Here is a 20,374-nt window from a genome sequence, read left to right as displayed (position 1 = left end):
TTAAGGGGCAGCCTGGAGTCAGCAAGGCCTGTGGACTGGAAAGCAACACTCTCGCCGTTGACACTGAGGTGGAGAGAACCATACCGTGAACAGGTCTCTCAGGCCAGGTGGACAGGGGAATCAGCCCAGCCCCTCCCTGAACTCTTCATAGGACCTAGACCAGACTCACCCACCACTCTTGGTCTTCCTCCCCGTCCACAATGATCACATCTCCCTCGGAGAAGGTCAGCTCATCTGGGTTGTCAGCCACACAGTTATAAAGGGCTTTGACCCGTTTGGGCTTTGACTTTGTCTGAGTCAAAAAAAAGGAGAAAAGTCAAATATTGTTATAGCTGGAAGCATAGTTCTAGGGGCAAAGAACTCGAGCACTTTTATTTCCTGCTGGCCTCAGGGGTCCTGTACCAAGGCCTAGAATGCCCACAAGAGGTCAAGGTGTGGCAGGTAAGTATCACTCAGGAGCAAGGGAGACTTCCAGGAGGAGGGGTGAACCAGGACAGGAAATGAAAGAGAAATCCCAGCAGTGTCAAAAGCCTGGGCACAGAGACGGGAAACGGAAGCAGCACGGTGTTGGCTCGTACCTAGGGTGTGTGTCTGTACTGGGAGCAGTGACTAGATGGACATGCGGATAGGCTCTGGGGCACGTCCTCCCCAGATCCAAACAACCACACATCCAAGACACAGCCTCTCCCTGCCTTTTCTCCCTCTCCACCCACAATTGGGAACAGCAAAAGAGGCGTCTCCTCTGAGCTCTGAGCCCCTGGAGAATAAACCTGCACACGCCTGGCCAGAAGAGAGGGGCAGAAAAGTAGGGGCTTGTCAAGGTCCACTTACTATTTGTGACTTCCTGGGCATGGGTGCTGGTGGCTGCAAAACCAAGGTGTTGGACAGAGGACCCAGAGCTTCCGTTCCAGAGAGATCCACAGCTGGTAGGACCAAAAGGAACCAACTTTACAGTATGGTCATCAGTCATCACCATGAGACAGTTACTACAAAAGCCACAGTGTCATGTCTGAAAGGCATCTTTCCTGAGATTTTTCTGGTTTGTTGAGGGAAAAGTCCCCCCAAACCACTAAAGCTGATTTATACACAGCCTTCCTTTACAGAGAGTGGGCAGCATGAAGCACCATGAGTCCAAGGTGTCACCACCTCTGTTGACGTCCAGATCCATGTCAGCAGGGGGGACAGGGAGAAGGGATATACCCATGGCAGGAGGGGGACAGGGCTGAGGGGTAGACCCACGGCAGCAGGGGCACAGGGCTGAAGGGTAGACCCATGGCAGCAGGGGGACAAGGATGAGCGAGAGATCTATGGCAGCAGGGGGATGGGGATGAGCGACAGACCTATGGCAGCAGGGGGACAGGGACGAGGGACAGCCCCATGGCAACAGAGGGAAAGGGATAAAGGGGTACAGGGCTCTGCTGAGAGCAGGATGGTTGCTGCATGGAAGGTGGCTGGGCCATGACACACGCTGACCACGTGGCTAGAGATGTTACCCACGTTACACCCACAGAATAAGCAAAAATAAACTCCAATTTTAAATTAATTACCAGGGCCTCTTGGCTGGCCTTTGTTGATCAGTGGGGTTGACTTGTCAGCCCTACAGGAGGGAAAAAATACATTTACTGACACCCGAAGCTTAAAAGGCATGCTACCTGCACCTGCCTCACCCTTTTTTATAAGAGACCATCTGTATCCAAGTCAGAGATGTGTGAGCTGATGGCATCAATTCTCATTCAACCACCCCGTTTTTAGAAAACTAAAGAATGAGAGGCCCAGAGAATGCTAGATCCAAGGTTCCTGATCCTAAAACCAGGGCTATCGTGGAAGCAGCCCAGTCCATATGGACCTGACGCGGATCATCTGCGTGTGGGCTATGTTATGGATTGAATTGTATCCACCCAAAACATCTGTCAACTTGGCTAGGCCATAATTCCAGTATTGTGTGACTGTCCACTATTTTGTCATCTGATTTTCCTATGTGTCGTAAATCCTGCCTCTATGATGTTAATGAGGTGGGATTAGCAGCAGTTAGGTTAATGAGGCAGGACTCAATATACAAGATTAGGTTGTGTCTTGGGTCAATCTCTTTTGAGATATAAAAAGAGAGAAGCGAGCAGAGAGATATGGGGACCTCATACCACCAAGAAAGTAGTGCCAGCAGCAGAGCACATCCTTTGGACCTGGGGTCCCTGTGCTGAGAAGCTGTTAGACCACAGGAGCCTTCCTCCAGAACCGACAGAGAGAGATCGCCTCCCCCTGGAGATGGCACCCTGAATTACGACTTCTAGCTTACTAGACTGTGAGAGAAAGCCCCACCTGTGGTATTTCTGTTATAGCCAAAAAAAACAACAAAGAAGGATGTAGCAGTCTACTTCCTTAAAGATTACAGCCTTGGAAATCCTCCGGGGTCGATGAGAGTCAGAATCGACGTGATGCAAGTGGGTAGGTATTCTTAGCTCATAGGTGTCAGGCCTTAGCTGACCCTGCTCTAAGAGAACAAATGTGAAAATCCAGATTGACACCAAGGACAACATTATGGAGGTGGGGAGGGAAAAGGTTTTTTCCTTTATAATGAAGACCCACCAGAGTATTCCTTTAAAAACAGAACTCCACTGGGACACTTAGGACACAATTCAATTCATCCACAATTTGTCTTGGAGAGACTCTAACATTCTGTTTTCCCCCCCTTTCCTTTGTGTCAGATCTAAAACCAGTTAAGACCATGCTAGAGAGGCAGCTCAGCAACCCCTAGCTGAAACTCTTCTGAGAACCAGGGAAGTAGCACGAGAGGCCTCAGAGCATTAGAAAGACTGTGTCCAAGACCTTGCATTTGATGGCCGACACCTGCTATTCTCACAGCTTCCCTCTGATGACTGCTGAGCCAACTGGTTCCAATCCATAACTTCAGCATATGACCCCTGGTCTCTTATGGAACAGCAGCTTAGAAAGAGCAACTCAGAAGGGAGCTATAGGTGAAGAGAAAAGAAAGCCAGTACAAGGCATGGACTCTCACATAGGAACTAAGAAAAGCACAGCCTAAATCACTTCAGTGCAGAGGCAAGTAATTCCCACCGGCACTTGAGAGCATATTCACTGTAGCATAACTTGACAATGGGTTATATTTCATATATACTGTTCAAGAATAGGAAGGCAAGAATATGCACATTTTAGAAAAATAACTTGCAAAGCTGCATTAAAAAAACATTCCAAGAGTCTTCTGGTTAAAAACAGCAGATTGAAATACATTTACTTTACTTCCTCCCAAGGATTTTTTGGTTTTTTAAAGATTTAAATCCAAATGAATAGAAAAATTAAAAAACTGGAGGCTGAAAATGGACGGATGAATGGTAACTGACCTAGCTGATCTGAGAAAGGGGAACCCTATACTGGCTATGAAGACAGTCCAGAAGTACTCCAATTTGTCCTCTAGAACTCTCAAAAGCTCAAGGACCTCTGGAAGTGGAAGGTAAGGTAGGATTACAAACAAACCCATTGTTGTTGAGTTGATTCCGACTCATAGTGACCCTACTGGACAGTGCAGAACTGCCCCATAGCGTTTCCAAAGAGTGGCTGGTAGAGTCAAACCATCGACCTTTTGGTTAGCAGCTGTGGCTCTTAACCACTGTGCTACCAGGGCTCCATAAACAGAAGGTTCAGTCAAAGATCTGCTTAAGGAGTTACTGAATCGCCAAATAACCTAGCAACTGTCCTATACCAACCCCACTGCAGACCAGAAGCTTCTATCCTTGGCGAGGGAGAAATGAAGTGTATCTGGACTGGGAACGCCAGGTGCAGTTCTCAGGGATATCTTAAAAACAGAGGGACTAAGGTAAATCTTACCTTTATTTCTCTACTCTCAGAAAACTTTAAGATCCTTCAGACAAGAGACTAGAAGACTGTTCTCTAGGAAATCTGAGTAGCCCAAGAAAAAAGACTTAAATGCAGGACTACCCAACAAACAGCCTAGCCAGATCACCTAATAGTGAAGCCCACTTGGGGGGCTCTGTGCATTAGGGTGCAGGTTGTCAACTAGTTTTTAATGACCCATATGAGATAGCAACATACAGGCAAGGAACACTGGATTTATAGGGAGAGCCTCCAATATAACAGAGGTAAAACAAAGAGAAAAAACCAACATGGAAGAGACAAATTACACAGAAAGGCAAAAACAAAACAACTCCCCCCCCCACCAAAAAAAACCATTATTAACCTTCTCAGAGAGATGAGAATAAAAAGATTCCATGAGACAAAATAATACAACCTACAGAATAACTGATGTCTATTCACCTGGAGCAATAGAAGAAAAAGAGCCAGGAATAGGAGGATATGTAATGTGTGGCTAATTGCCTCCATGAACAACTGCCTCCTCTGCCATGAGACCAGAACTGGATGGTGCCCAGCTACCATTACTGAACATTTGGATCAAAGGTTCTATAGAAGAATCCTGATTAAAAGGGGTAAAATGCAGAACAGAATTTCAAATTCTCATGGACTCTAGATTTTCTGGAGCCACGGAGGGTGAATGAACCTCTCAAACTATCGCCTTGAGATAATCTTTAAACTTAAACCAAAAATATTCCCTGAAGTCATCTTAAAACGGAACAATAGTTTAGCTTAACTAGTAAAAAAGGTCTTGAACATCTTACTCTTTTAAGAACTATCTATATGGGATCAAATTGACAACAGCAACTCGAAAAATCAGACAGGAACCTTGGGGCAATGAGTTTATATTAACAGGGGAGGAACAACTTGGAAAAGGAGGGTGTGAATGATTGCACAACTCAGTGTAATCAATGTCACTACACTGTACATGTAGAAACTGTTGAATTCGTGTATTTTTTTGTGTGTATTCTCAACAACTAACTAAATAAAATTTAGAAAAAAATAATATAAGGCTTAACAGAGAACTAGAAACAGCACTTGAAAATTTTGTGATTGCAGAAATGAAAAACTCAGTAAGAGAAATGGAAGATAAAATTGAAAAAAATCTCCTGGAAAGTCCATTTGAAAAACAAAGCAGAAATAGAAACTGGAAGGTGGCAAAGAAGGCGAGCTGATGATGAAAAACGCACGGTCAAATCTGAGGAAAGATAGTGGATGACTGGCTGTATACAAGGTTCCACATATGAGGTAGGCATGATGAAGAGTTTTATTATTATCTATATTTTACAGATGAGAAGGCTGAGGCTGAAGGAGATGAAGTGACTTTACCAAGGTCACACAGCTAGTAAACAGCAGAGCTGTGACAGGGAAGCAGCTGCCCAGCCAGGGCTGCATACCCAGCCCCCTAGCACCCAGGCAGGTCCTTGGGTAGCACAAACGGTTTGCTCTCCACTACTAACCAAAAGGGTGTCAGTTTGAGTCTACTGAGTAATGACATGGAAGAAAGGCCTGGTGATCTACTCCCATAAGATTAAAACCAAAAAAACCAAACCCATTGCCACTGAGTCAATTCTTACTCACAGCAACCCCATAGGACAGAGTAGAACTGCCCTATGGGGTTTCCAAGGAGCAGCTGATGGATTCAAACTGCTGGCCTTTTGGTTAGCAGCTGACCGCTTAACCACTTTACAGCCCCTGGAAACGCTATGGAGCAGTTCTACTCTGAAACATACGCAGTCACCGTAAGTAGGAATCAACTCGATGGCAATTGGTTTCTTTTGGCATCCAGGCGGGACCATGTTGAGTGGTCCCGGTCAAAGGAGTATGAGAGAATATGTCATGAGTCACTCCAGGCCAAGGAGGTTAAGTATGTGGCATGTCCTCCCGACAGACTTGGGAAGTAACCCTCGATCCAGGGGATAAAGACGGTGGAGTCAGAAAGTAGAAGGGGTCTCGGTCTCCGAGTTAGCCCTGGGGACCACTCCGCAACCAAGAACATACATACTCTGTGTAGCAAGAAGTGAACTTCTGTATGTTAAACCACTGAGATCTGGGCTGGTTTGCCACAGCAGTTAGATTACCCGGATAAAAAGACAGAAGATGATACATTTAGAGGAAAGGCCAATGAGATTTGAATAATAAGAACTGCATTTAAAGAGTGAGCAGAAAAAAACAGGGAGAAGTTAAGGCATTAAAAAAAAAGTCAGTGAATTTAAAAAAAAAAAAGTGAAATTCCTTAGGATTGCAGGATGTACTCTGTATCTTCAAGGACCCTATCATCCACCTGGCGGCATGGATGAAAACACTCATACCTGAGGTCAGAGACTGAGCAGGGGAAGAGGCTTCCAAGTGGGAGTCCCGGAAAAGGAGCCAGGACCCAGGCAGGGAAAGGAAGGCTTCTGTACAGAGGAGGAGGTGGCAGCAGAGATGGGAAATTTGTTTCATAAACGGCGTTAATCAAGTAAGAAAATGTGAGAGCCAGGTCTCTCACTGGAGAACAGAGTTACAAACACAGAAAAGAAGAACATCCTGCGATGCCAGATTGGTGTGGTGATTTTAAAATATTGCCCCAAATTCTTTGACACTCTCTCCATCAAGAGGTAGAGCCTAAGACCACACTGTGCCACTAACCAGCATTACCCACCCATCCCCGCAACCTGCATCTGGGCTCTGTAACTGCTTCACCAGCCAAGTTCCAGGACCAGGCCTAGCCGCCTCGATGTGGGGAAGCCCAAGCCATATGGAGAGGCCATGCACATGTAGATCATTCCAGTCAACAGTTGCAGTGAAGCTTCCAGCTGACAGCCAGCATCAACTACCATTATGTACGGAGTGAAGAGGATATTAGCCCTCAGCTAACGAGTCACTTCCTGTGTTGAATCACCCATAGCCTCTGAGTCTTTTCAGCTAAGGCCCTAGATAGCAGAGCACAAACAAGCTCGCTCCACAGTGCTTATTCGAATTCTTGATAGAGTCTGTAGACATAATGAAATGGTTGTGTCTTATGTCAGAAAGTTTTGGATGGTTTGTTACTGTTGTTGTTAGGTGCCATCAAGTTGATTTCAACTCAAAGCGACCCCTTGTGACAGAGCAGAACTTCCCCATAGGGTTTTCTAAGCTGTAATCTTTACAGCTAGGTCCTTCTCCCGCGAAGAACTGCCAACCTTTCAGTTAGCGGCCAAGTTCTTAAAAGGTACACAGCACCAGGGCTCCTTGATTTGTTACTAGAACAACTAGAAGTGAAGATATCAGTGTGAACTCAGTTTTTCATACAGATAGACGTAGAAATATGGAGATAAATGTGTGTGTGTGCACGTGTGTGTGTGTGTGTGTATTCTCCAGTTCTGACCAATCAGAAGACCTGGGAACAGTGGTACTCCAATACCAATGAGCAAACCTAGCACCTAGATCATGGTTTCTAAATATCATTTCCACTATAAACATCCAGATTAAACACCATGAACTGTATCCTTTTGCAATAAAGACATTATTTGGACAAGTGGCAAAGCCTGAATGAGAGTCTGAATACTAAATGATAGTAATGTATCAATATAAACTTCTTGATTTTGCTGGTGATACGGTGCTTATGAAGGAGGTCTGGTTGTGCAATGGTTAAGCACTTGGCTACTACCGAAAGGGCAGTTGTTCGAACCCACCAGCCGCTCTGTAATAGCAGTCCACTGTGGTAGATGTGGCAGTCTGTTCTTATAAAGGTGACAGCCTAGAAAATCCTATGGGGGCAGCTCTACTCTGTCCTATAAGATCACTATGAGTTGGAATCGACTTGACAGCAATGGGTTTACGGAGAATGTCCTTGTTTATAGGGAATATGCCCCACATTGCATAGGGGTCCATGTGTTCAGTAATAAATAGAATCTACATGGCCTAGTGTCTTGAGAACTATAAAAATCCCAATGTCTGTGGATATAAGATACACAATCGTAAGCAATTTTTACAGTTTAAAAATTCTTGATGAACTAATTTTATGACCCTTGTACCCTGGTGAATTCGGCACGCAACTCTTGGCCTCAAATGTTATAGTAACAGAAACACCGGAGATTTCGAACGTGTAGACAGAAATCTCAGCAGATGACCTAAACTGGGGCCACTGCCATTTTGGACGCTCCTTGAGTGTGGTGGCAAGGATGACAGTTTTGTGGCAGACCCTCAGGGGACAGAAGTTAGAGAGGCAGGGTTACCCAGGAGTTGGCTTCTTCTGCGGGAGACGGCTGGGCGGCTGGGGTGGCAGAGGTGGGGGTGTGGGTTTGCACTGTGGGGCCCCAGGCTGGGCCGGCTTGATCTGCTGGCTCAAGGCTTCCATCACACTGGGTGTTTTGGCTACAGGAGGGGGCGGTGTGGGAGTCAGGGGATCTGTGGAGAGAGAAAAAGAGAGAGAAATACAGAGGGTCAGACTTCAAGGCCTTCCACCCCCCCCCCCCCCCCGACTTCTCACCTGAGGCTTTTCAGATATGGTCTTCCTTTTGTTTACTGATACTGAAAGCCTACTGCTGTTTCTTTGCTGATTTTCAGAAAACAGTATTAGTAAGAGGAAGTAAAAAGCCCTTTCCAAATCAATAAGGAAGCTACAAGCCTAAAATTATGACTAAAGGTTTTCTATTAGTCTGAGAGCATTTTTTTCAACTAGAATTTTCTGCTCTCATCCCAAAGGCCTAGGGAAACAGCCACAGGAGGCTGAGGTCTGGGGGCCAAGTTCTAGCACTGGTTTCTGCCCCTAGATAATTATCTGTGCCTTCTTGGGTCAGAACTTTTTTTTGCCTCAGCTGATCCACGGCCAAAAGGGGATGACGCCCTACCCACTTCCCCAGGCTGCTGAACATGGCCAGGTCTAAGGGAAGACAGAGAACAACTAATGTTGTACAAGACCCTACAACCTGTGAGGTGGGCATGATGACAAGTTTTACTATTATCTACGTTTTACAGAAGAGGCTGAGACTCAAAGAGGTGATGTGATTTTACCAAGGTTACACAGCTAGTAAGAAATGCAGCTAGGTCTTGAACCCATGTTTCCTTTCCCCCCGACTTCCCCTCTCCCCGGCAAACATTAAAGCCCTCTCTAAATGTCTGGCTTTACCATATTTTCTTTGTTAAAGGGGCAATGTGTCTCAGTATGGGAAACTACTATGTAAGGGCTCCCACTGTGTTCCCCCTTATTGAGTGGTGACCACGCTACAGCTTCAGCTGCTCCCCTCCAACTTCTGGAGACCCTCCCAGACACACAGTCTGCGGTCCTGCCACTGTCACGGGGAAGTGAGGTGCTAACACGACTCGAAGGTCCAGCTGATACACGCATGGTGCTTACTGTAGCTTGTGCTGGGGTTTTAAATTTTTATTTTAATTAAGCCAATGTGTGTTCACAAGCACCTTGGCCAACGACATATTCTAAATACTCTCAAAACAGTTAAACCTGGAGGCTGGAATGACTCCTTCCTCTAGCACCCGATCTAGAGCAGGAAGAAGATGGCAGGACCCGGTCCCTTCACTGACCCAGTGAAAAACGCACGGTGTAACACTCCGTCTCTGCACGGTGGTGAAAAACCTCTTCCTACGACCTCCCTCCCCTAGCTTGTTGATCACATGTTGACATGGAAGAAAAAGACATACCAGGTTATGGTCTAAATGACTGTGCCCAAATACTGGAAGCCACCGAATGGCTAAGGAAAACGGATACCATGGGTAAAGTGTGAAAGGAAAAAGCATTGCTAAATGCTTTGAAGACAGAGGAAGGGCGTGAGTGAGCCATCTTGGGGGTTGGAGGTGGGCACAGACAGGAGTTTGCAGCCAGGGGAGAGGAAGCTGGGCAGAGTGGGGGGCCCCTGTGGAAGAGCTATGGCTCGCACCACAGTGCTCGGCCCCTGGTATGTGCTCGTGCTGGTGGACTGAGTGGTTCGGCAGTGCTCTCCCCTCTGGCTGCTGACAGCACCCCCCTGCCATCCAGATCCACAAAGCCCACTGGCAAGAAAGGAAAAAGAAAAAAAACGTACTGGTAGATGTCACGCGAAGAGGGGGCAGCGGTGGATGGACAGCTGGCGGATCTGACGAAGATCGCTGCCTGCTTACACCGTCCACACTTACAGAGTTTGTCTTCCACAGGGTGCTAGCCGAGGAGGCTGTCTGAACTACACCCAGGCACACACATGCACACGCACACGCACAGAACAAAAACAGAAACAGAACACTGCATTATTGATCCTCCCCCTTATAAAACAGTAGGCATGACCCTTCTAGAATGGCATCAGGAGAGCAAATAGAATGGTGAATTTTTTTTTTTTTTTTTTTCACTCGTGTCTCTTTTATCTGGAAGATAGATTCTGGTGTATAACAAACCAGGGAAAATTCCCAGCTGGCTTTTTCAACTTTAATGCAGCATTTAAAAAATTCCTGATTTTACTTCTCAAATGCAAACATTGTTTGAAGAGGGAAATAAACCGGCAAAATTACATGCCCCTAAGCATTATGTTCAGGACTTATCTCTATCCTTCCATGAAGTCCTTCTCTGTGAACTCATGAGAGTAGCTGCCATTCAAAGGATAGCACCCTGTTCTCAGGCCAAGCTGGTGGAGAGGAAGGTGCAAATCAAAGGCATTAAGTGATGGCTTCTCTCTATGAACGTCCTGTAAGCATAGCCAGTTCAGGTGGCCCAGAAAACAAGGGAGATGGCATTTCCTTAGGTCACAGTCTATCCTCTGTCCCACAAAGCTCCATGCTCTTCCTCATTGACTGACATTGACTCAGGGGCACAGAGCCCGGTGGGCCCTGGGTCTGGGGCTGCATGGCCCACACAGGGAGAGCCTGGAGGTAAATGTGGGCCATGCCCTCTCAGGAGCACACCATGTGGGCCACAGGAAGTCTTCACACTGATCTCTGGTAAACAGTCTGCCCCTTTCATCTCCCCAGCTCCCTTTTCTATTTGTTCTGTGAGAATCCCATCTTAGACCCAGGGGGGTTAGATGGAGAACAAGGGAAGACCCATGGAGTGAACAGCAGATGTGAAATACAGCCCACACCATCCAAAGCAGAAATGAAACTAAAGATAAAAATGCCAAAAAATGGGAAGAAAAAACAAAACCCTCTAATTCCCAGACTTTAGGGAAGCAAGAAATAAAGATGAAGAGGTTACCATTCCTTTTCTATGACCCAACAGCATAAAATAAAACGTTTCCTCCCATGACACATACAGTCAGTAAAAGCCACTAATGGGAATGGAGGTGACCAAATCAGTTTAAATTTGGCAATACAAAATTCATACATGTAGACAGGATATGGAAGGAGGAGGGGAGAAAGCAATGGGATGCCACCATCAGGACCCAACCACAACTCACTGCCCTCACCTGCCCTCGGCCCTCCCCGGACAGCCTGGTGGGGGTCCCAGGGAAGAAAGGGAGGCTGTGTGACTTGTGGCTTGTAGATTCTGTCCTTGTTCAGGGACTTCCTCATCAGAGCTAGGTTTTGCTAGGTTTATGGGACACTGTCTAGGGTTTGGGGCACACGGTGGCTGGGTACTGTGGAGGCAATGGGCTGAGGTGAGTGGGCTTGTTTCTGGGGCCTGCCTGGTGCGATGCCTGCTTACAGTGAGTTTGCTCCTGAGGGTGTGATTCAGAGACCCAGGCAACAGGTTCATCCACACGTCTCTGGACTTCCCTGAGTGCCAGGGGGCAGAGCTATGTGGGAGGGTCTGCAGTATACTCAGCCACACTGTGGAGTGTACAAACCCATCGCAATTGCACACACCATGCTACTGAGCTCGCCAAACCAGGGCTTCTAGCCACTTGCTGTTACCTCTCACCTGCATGCCACCCTTCCCAGGGTATTAGCTGCTGCATAAACACAATTTGGGACCTCTTTTTATGACGTAGGTTCCACTGCATCTGCAGCTCACAGCAGCCACAGCGCCTGGCTACCATAGCACAGTCTGTGGAGGTTCTTGTCTTTTCTAGGCCTTCCCTGACAATGCATGAACAGTCCCTTCTTCACGTGGGGAAACTCTCTGGAGGCCACTGGACCATGGCTGGCAACCCTGATGGCCACTGGCCACCTTCTAGTCCAGAGCTGAGTCAGTCACTTGTTGGACCTGCCTTCAAGGAGCAGAGTGGCCAGCTGGCCTTTAGTGTTGGGCAAATTACTGAACTGTTGGGAGCTTCTGTTGCCTTTCATATAAAAACAAAAAGCATCACCTGCTGAGCCAAACTTCCTATGCTGTGATAGAGCAACTTTTCTGCAAAGATGGGAGTATTTTTGCAGTGAAGATATTGGTGGTACCTACAGAGACTATTTTGTATTTTTATAACTAGGCTGAGTTTTGTTCCCCAAACTAACATCTTTTTATCTTCGATTTCATGGGCTCACAGAGATAAGAGATAAATGCAGGCACCACAAGCAGACTGAGAGTGCAGGCAGGCGAGAATTAACACAGGAGAGAATAAAGGCCAAGGGAGGGGTGGGGAGTAGTGAAAATTAAAGAGAAAGGAACAGAAGGAGGTCTACAGAAAAACACCCCACAGGACCAGCTCGAAAAATTGGCACCTCCATCTCAGTCTACTCTGGTGGAGAGGCCCTGCATTACCCAAATCACATGGACGCAGCACCTCTGTCCAGAACGAGAATAAAACCCAGACACTCTACCACAGTTGGTACCCTAAGGCTCATGGAATTTCTTTAAGAAGCAAAGAGAAATCAACAACAAAAGATCCCAAAGGAAAGAGAAATGTCCCAAAATTGGTCCAAATGTCAGCTAGTTGGGGGCAACGCAACTACAAACCTCACAAAGCAAAAACAAAACCAACCCTTTATGCATTAGCAGGGAACTACGAACGGTTTAGTACCTTTGCCAACGTTCCGTGGAGGGAGTGGGGGGGCACTGGTGGTGCTGGGGGGTGCAGGCTGGGTGGGTGGTGGGCTGCTGCTCAGGACGGCTCCATACGTCTCATTCTGCAAGATGCTGGGCACGAAACCCCTCTGCTTGTCCTTGGCAAGGCTTGAGGCATCTCTGGCCAAACACGCAGCATTAGACTGAAGCTGGTTGGATCCCAGCTGATAGAAGCTGACAGGCCGGTCTTCTCGCCGATTGGGACTAGGCTGTAGAAGGAATGTTGGAGCAAAGGTGTGTGAGTTAGAGGCACATACATCTCTTGGTTGTAACTTACAATCTAGTGGTAATACCTCATGTAGAACATTTCTTTGTGGGCGTTTACACCACTGAGCATTCTAAAGTGTTGCAGGAGAACTGCAAGATTTAAAACTCCCTGTTCTCATGTCTCAGTTACACCACACACACACAACAAAAAAAGCCACCATTTACAAGTTACAATTCTCCATTCTGTGAAGGATTTTAAATAGAAGTTATTTCTAGGAAGAATTATTTCAGCCTAGCTCTGCGTTTTCTCTTCATAAGCTTGCTTTCTTGGATTACAAAACACTATAGCCAGCTCTGGGCATCCAGCTGGAATCCCCAATAGCTAGATGGCTGTTTCCGGTGACATCTAAGTCTTCTTCCCACATGAACTGGAGCTTATGAGATTCCTCTAATGCAAGGGCCAGCACACCACAACCTGTAGCTGCCACCTGCTTTTGTAAATAAAGTCTTATTGCAGCATAGCCAGACCTGGTCAGAGCTGAGTAGATGGAACAAAGACAGTGATATTTTAGGTCCAAAAACAAAACAAACCAAACCTGTTGCTGTCAAGTGGATTCTGACTCATAGCGTCCCTAAAGGACAGGGTACAACAGCCCCATTGGGTTGCCAAGGGCCGCTGGTGGATTTGAACTGCTGACCTCTTAGTTGCAGCTGAACTCTTAACCACTACACCACCAGGGCCCATTTCAGGTTCAAACCAAAAAAAACCAAACCCACTGCCATCGAGTCAATTCCGACTCAAAGTGACCCTACAGGACAGAGTAGAACTGCCCCATAGTTTCCAAAGAGCGCCTAGTGGATTTGAACTGTAGCACACCACCAGGGTTTCCATTTCAGGTCCACAAGCCTAAAATATTTACAATCTGGCCCTTTAAGAAAGAGTTCACTGACCCCTGCTCTAACTGAAGACCATGTACTAGAGTGTAAAACTCACGCATGGAACCATGGCTCAAGTAGCTCAGATTTAACTCATATTTCAAATATCAGCTTCACTGCAACAGCTATGATCTTAAGCAGATTACTTGACTTTGGAGACCCTACTTCTTGTCTGTGAAATGGCTATGACATTGACTGCTTCTCTATCACAGTGTTAGGCACTTAGTAGCGGTTCAGAATCAGCTGCCACACCCTCTCCTGCCCTCACAGGACCATCCACCTGGTCTATGCCACTGGCGAAAACAGGTCAACCTCAGCTCAGGTGTGCAGAAATCAACAGTTAGTGGTTCATCACGTATACAGTAAAATCTGTGAATGCTGGAACGTGTATAAGGTGGAAACCTGTTAGAAATGGAAAACTCAAATATTTTCCACTACTAGAGACCAACAGAAAAGTGGTAAGCTGCACCCTGTAAAAGGTGGAAAACTTGTGAGACCTGGGAAAACAAGGCAGTCCTGTTGATCTCCAGCTCTCACAGGTTTCACTGTGTTTTTAAATTCCACGGGAGAATGCTGGTACCTGAGTTAACCACATGCACACCACACTCTACTGGAGATAAACTGAGTCGGGTAGGTGAGAATCAGGACTCCAAACCAGAGCCCTTGGCTTTGTACTTCTACTTGGACAATGTTGCTTGCTTTATCACGTGCTCATCAAATGGGCATGTGATGGGTAACCACTGGATGGAGAGACACTTTGGGGCAGGTTGCTTCAAGCTTTCTCATTCTTTTTTAGGTTGGTAAGTATGAGATAAGGAGCCCTGGTTGTGCAGTGGTTAAGTGTTCGGCTGCTAACTGAAAGGTTGGTGGTTCGAACCCATCCAGTGGCTCCACGGGAGAAAAGACCTGACGATCTGCTCCCATAAAGATTACAGTATTGGAAATCCTAGGGGGTAGTTCTACTCTGTCCTATATATAGGGTCTCTATGAATTGGAATTGACTTGACGGCAACAGATTCTAAATATGAAATTAAGCACCTTTTCTCACATTGGTGCTGTTCTGTATCTAACACAGCAAAGACATTTCTAATTCTGTATTCTAAAAACAGTAAATGCAGATGTTAATAAGTGTTCCATGAATAAAAAACTTCAATGGCCCAGTAAGTTTTGGAAATGCCATAGATATCATTGGACATCCTCAATACCCGTTAGAACATTAAAGTTCCTTTGAAGTCCTACAGTTTAAAAAACCATTTTTTAAACCACTTCAATGTGTTTCACGTGGCATTTCCCACTAAGTGCAACATGGAACATTTTTCTGGCATACCTAGGAACAGTCTGCTGAAGGGGAGATGGAGCAGGTAGCAGCGAGGAGTTTGGGCTTTGGAGTCAGTCTGCCTGAGTTTAAATCTCAGCTCCGAAACGTGTGAAGGTGGCAACCTTCCTGGGCTTCAACAGCATTATCAAAGACAGTGAGTGTTGTGGAGCAGGAGGTAAGAGACGCTAAGTCTAGTCCCAAGTCTCTTAATTAATTGCTTCATTTTGGCCAAGTCAATTTCTCTCTTGAGGCTTCAATTTCCTCATTAGATAAAGGAGGGAACTGGCATTCTAAGGGTCATTTAATGACTTCAGTTTAGGTTTTTAAGGTCAAATAGGTGAACATCATCAACCAGTTGAACATAACCAACTGTGCTGGGGGAAAACTAGCTCTTTATAACCTTATTCCCTAGTGACTAAGCTGCTTCTAAGAACCACTATAATCAAATGTCCTCGCATACCCTTCCTTCCCATCAAAAAGAAGTAGCTGCCTACAACCATGTAACTAACCATTCCTTTAAACGAATGCGTGTAGAAGCTGGGAGACAGGAGGTAGGAATGGAAAGGGTCAAACCAAAATCTACAGAGATGAATACAAACACAAAGTAAACTGTGTCTCCCTTCCTACCAAACAGCTTCCTGCCATAATTACAGGCTAGGCCCCACGATGTGCTGAATGAAGCTTATCAAAGCCCTTTTAAGGTTCTGCAGCCTGGCACAAACCTGCAATTTCTCATCCACGTCATCGTCGCTTTCATCCAGATCTTCATGGAGCAATCGCCATTCATATTCGACGTGCACGTGAGAATTAAACCTTCCCCATAAGGCTTGGGTCAGCTGAGAAGCACAAAGGGGTCGTCAGCAACGCTGCTCCTGTACTCAGGCACGTGAAACAGGCGTCTGCCAAGATGTCCGCCAGACAGACAGATGGCAGACAGGGCAGCTCGGCGCAGGGAATGGGGGGCTGGCTCAGAAGGCAGAGAACGCACACTCCAGTACCAGGCAAGTGCATTTATATCTGAGTCTCAGGTTCCTCTTTGTCAAAGAGATGGATAAGCGCCCTCTCTATCTAATTCAAGCATAATGTTGAACCTGAAACCCGGTAACTCCAAGTGCTTTGTAAACTGTGAAGTACTGTACACAGGCAAGGGGCGTTTGAAATCTAAAGGCTAATAATTAGTCTGTAGGTACTGAAATACTACTTAGGAGGATGAATGTGAACACTAATTGTTAACCTTGCCTTTCTCAACCAATTTGAGAAAATGAAGCCCACAGAAAATAATGTGAACAACTATTTTTTCAATCCTCCCAAGGAAGGGAGATATCCAGTTACATTCTAGATGTACAGGAGAGAAGTTAATTCATTATATACAATGGATGTCTTAAGGCACTAGGACTTAACTCTCCCCATTGCCACATAGTAGCTGTGTGACCTTGGGCAAATTACTTAACTTTTCTGTGCCTGTTCCCTCATCTGTAAAATGGGGATAGTAGTTGACATCACCTCCTAAGACAGTTGTATTTAGTTAATGGATTAAAATGCATAGAATAGTATCTGGGTGGACAGACAGATATTGTCATCTGGCACTTATTATTAATAATTCTACTTACTGAGCACTTACTATGTGCCAATTGCTTTACAGGGTTCAACGATAATTCTCAAAATAACTCTGTGATCTGGTATAACTGACTCTACTTTACAAATAGGGAAGTAGCCTGAGAGAGTCTGACGGACTTTTCCAAGTCACCGTGGTAGAACCCCACTGCAAACCCAGGTGTGCCAGGTCCCTGTAGGCTCTTTCCATAATTCACACCGCCTCTTCTTCAGAGCAGGAAAGAAAAGATGGTGCAGAGCAACCGAGATGATTTAGATTTGGGGAACAAAATAAGGAAGTGTTGTAAAGTAATGGGGTAACAGCTTACAGATACCAGGGAAAGGGCAGAGCCAGGTCAGACCTCTGGGTCCCTGCTCCATTTGCCTCCGAAAATGCCTTCGCTGGTATCAACATGCCCAACCAGCAAATACTGGCTCGCGTTCAACGTCTCACCACAAGAGGGGGTGGTCACCTCTTCCAGTACACTTTCTCCAAGTAGAACCAATTCTTAGCTAGTCCTTATCTGGGACACTGCAGCTTGCTCAGCAACATCTCCTGAGAGGCTCAAAGAAGACACTCTTCCAGAGCTCCATGGGCTCACTGTCCCAGGAGGTGCACCCCGGCCCTGTCCATGCCCACATGGAGACTCACCAGCTCCTCGCAGTGCTCATGCTTTAGACGCTTGGCGATATCCAGCGGTGTCTCTCCTGATTCGTTAGCTGGAGGTCAAGGGCAAGGAAAGGAGGGCATTACGACAAAAAGAGACGAAGTTCTGATGTCTAGAGGCAGTTAAAAAATACAATAAAGCAGCGCTAAATTAAATTGAACACGATTAATGAAATCCACAGCTGGTTACTCCCAGTCAGGGCTGAATTTGTGTCATAATTGTACAGAGAGACAGGAACTGCAGAGGTACAGTGCAGTCGGTAAGATAGTAAACGACAAGGTTTGAGCAAATCAAGAAAATAAGAACTGCTAAAGTAGCCAATTAAAATCAATACCCAAACTACAAACCAACTGAATAGAGCATCTCAGTACAAATCTCTAACCCCAAACACAGCTACTTAGATGCATCTCAACTTATTAAACTTGTACATCTCCTTTAAAGCAGTTGATAAACTTCAACATTTTGAACTTTGTTCTAAATAAGTCTTAGTCAGGTTTGATGGCTGATTGAAAAAAAAAGGAACTTGGCTCTCAAGCAGCTATGTGCCTTTTGCTGCTCGCTTTCCTCTGCATTCAATACTTCAAAGGAATTTCCTCAGGAAATAACTGGATGCCCTCAAGGCAAAACACTGTCTGTCTGTCTGTCGGTGTGTCAGGGTTTCCAGGGCAGAGGGGAGGGATGAAGGCCAAACAAGAACAAGGGTCGCTTGTGGAGAAGACTCAGTGCAGACGAAAGGAGATGGACAGTGAACGTAATCTTCCACAAGTCAACCTTCTAAACCCAGAGCTAAGTTAAGTGGGGTAAATCACATCTTAGGTGGGGAGAAGGTTTACAGCTTATGTGCAGAAACTAAAAATTCCCCCAAAGTTGTCCAAATTCACTTCAGCATCGCTGACAGCTGCATGGCCTGCCCCTTACGTTCCTTATAATCCCTGAAGTGTCTGCAAACGCATGCAAAGTCTGAGAAACACCGGATGGACACTGCTCTAGGGACCGAAACCACAAGCAGCCTTGCAGAACTGGTAGGAAAGAGGCCCTTTACTCTCTACAGGCCAGGTTTTACTTCTCCTCGACTCTGAGAGGAGCCTGAGGTAGCAGGAACTGTAGAGGAAACAGGCCAAGCCAGCAGGACCAGCCCAAAGCCCGCTGCCCATTTACCTATTTCAATGGAGGCCTTCCCCCGGAGGAGGAGTTTGAGGCACTCGGCGTTGTCCGTCAGGCAACAGTAATGCAGGGCCGTGCTACCTTTACCTGTCTGTTTATCCAGGTTCCCGCTGGCCGAGCAAAGAGGGAGAGAAAAGAGGAAGAGAAGTGAGTCACAGGCCAGAGAAAGATGGACAGGAGAGGCGGTGAGCCATCAGAACAAATGAATAAACAATTGTCCTATGTCATCCTAAAGGTGGGGACACAGCACCCTCCCAGCTCTTAGGATGTGAGGCCTTGTGTCAAGGCTGCCAAGGAAATAGCACAATGACGGTAAAGAAGCCAAAAGGAGAAGAGGGTAAGGCATCCGTGCTGCTGCTGAGCAGAGACTACACCCACTGGACGAGCCCTGAGCTCCCGGCATCCTTTCTGTTTCACCCTCAGGGCCCACGGCCTGAGGCTGCGATGCTCGAAGGCCTTGCTGAAGACAGGGCCTAGGAAGTCTGCATGACTCACCCAGCCTGCCCCACAGAAGGACCGGGAGACTTTTTTCCATCTTATTATTTGACACGCTGGACAGGAAGGGAAAAAGCCATTTTTCCAAAGTCCAGAGTCCCACAGCCCCTGTGAGCATGTTCACCTTAGGACTGCTCTCTGAAAGGAGGGTAACGGGGGAATCTTAAGATTTTCAAAAATTCTTCCCATTAAAAAAAAAAACCCAGCTGCCATCAAGTCGACTCTGACTCATCGCGAGTCCACTGTGTGTCAGAGTAGAACTGTGCTCCATAAGGTTTTTTTTTCCGACTGCATGGTTTCTGCTGAGTAGTCTGAACTTATTCTTATTTCCGTAAGGTTTTTGATGATTGATTTTTTACGAGCAGGTTGCCAGGCCTTTCTTCCGAGGTGCCTCTGGGTGGGTTTGAACCGCCAACCTTTTGGTTAGTAGCCAAGTACTTAACCATTTGTGCCACCCAGGGACTCCTTCAAAATTAGAGATGTTATTCAAAGGTGCGTGTGCTCCTCGGACACGGGACAAGCCACTGAATCAACTGTAGAGGCAGGAAGCCCCACAACTATGGACACTGAGCATATTCTGAGGAGGATGGGAGACACAGCTTTGTGCTCGCTGGGCAGACAAGTGCAGACAGAAGGGTGAGCCGTCAGGAGACAATGCCCACTGCTCCCAGTTGGGGGAGCCAGTTAAGATTTCAATGCAGAAAGACCCTCATGTTCTGACTCTTCTCCACTCCTGATGTCCTCCTTCCATTCTGGAAGGAAAGAGCCCAGAGTTTGCATTCTCCTGCCCCGAGGATTTACACTGACGGAGAATGGCATCATTCGGCTATTTAATCAAATACTTATTGAGTCCCTGCTACGTTCTAGGATCTGTACTGCCATTTAGACGGTCAAAGGGCAGGGGCATTTGGTCAGCTTCCACCAGGAGCCCAGCTAACTCCCAACTCCTGGGGAAGGGGCTGCAGACCTCAGGGCTGACCTGCCCCCAGCCCCTCTACCTTCTGGCCATTTCTTCCCTATGCCTACCAGGAACAGCAGGGAAAGGCAGAAGGACACCAAATGCAAAATGTCCTGTTGTTTTTGGAGCAGTTTCAGTGGTTTCTAACCAGCACCTCTCACTCCAACACACATATGCCCCAAACTACTAGCAGGAAGTCAAGATATACCTCGAAGGGTCTGGAAGTCTGGCCTTCAGCAGCCAGGCAGGTAGCACATGAGTGAAGCAGT

General features: G+C 46.5%; 1 protein-coding gene across 3 annotated transcripts in view; it reads right to left on the bottom strand.

Moving 5' to 3' along the window:
• The window catches only part of ASAP2 (ArfGAP with SH3 domain, ankyrin repeat and PH domain 2), a 222,682-nt gene that overhangs the window by 3,525 nt on the left and 198,783 nt on the right, over window positions 1–20,374 (bottom strand). Inside the window, exons 19-27 of one of the 3 annotated variants that reach the window (XM_049904584.1) lie at window positions 18,647–18,762; window positions 17,473–17,540; window positions 15,950–16,063; window positions 12,723–12,975; window positions 9,885–10,019; window positions 8,082–8,253; window positions 1,548–1,597; window positions 832–923; window positions 170–292 (exon numbers count right to left, since the gene is read on the bottom strand). In XM_049904584.1, the coding sequence (XP_049760541.1) occupies window positions 170–292; window positions 832–923; window positions 1,548–1,597; window positions 8,082–8,253; window positions 9,885–10,019; window positions 12,723–12,975; window positions 15,950–16,063; window positions 17,473–17,540; window positions 18,647–18,762 (1,123 nt within the window). Of the gene's footprint in view, window positions 1–169; window positions 293–831; window positions 924–1,547; window positions 1,598–8,081; window positions 8,254–8,288; window positions 10,020–12,722; window positions 12,976–15,949; window positions 16,064–17,472; window positions 17,541–18,646; window positions 18,763–20,374 lie in introns of those variants that run through there. The other 2 variants (XM_049904585.1, XM_049904583.1) reach the window with 2 other exon arrangements.

The sequence above is a fragment of the Elephas maximus genome, chromosome 12, assembly GCF_024166365.1.
Source record: "Elephas maximus indicus isolate mEleMax1 chromosome 12, mEleMax1 primary haplotype, whole genome shotgun sequence".
Taxonomy (NCBI): domain Eukaryota; kingdom Metazoa; phylum Chordata; class Mammalia; order Proboscidea; family Elephantidae; genus Elephas; species Elephas maximus.
Note: the sequence above shows the minus strand (reverse complement) of the source record. Positions and strands in the feature narration are given on the sequence as shown.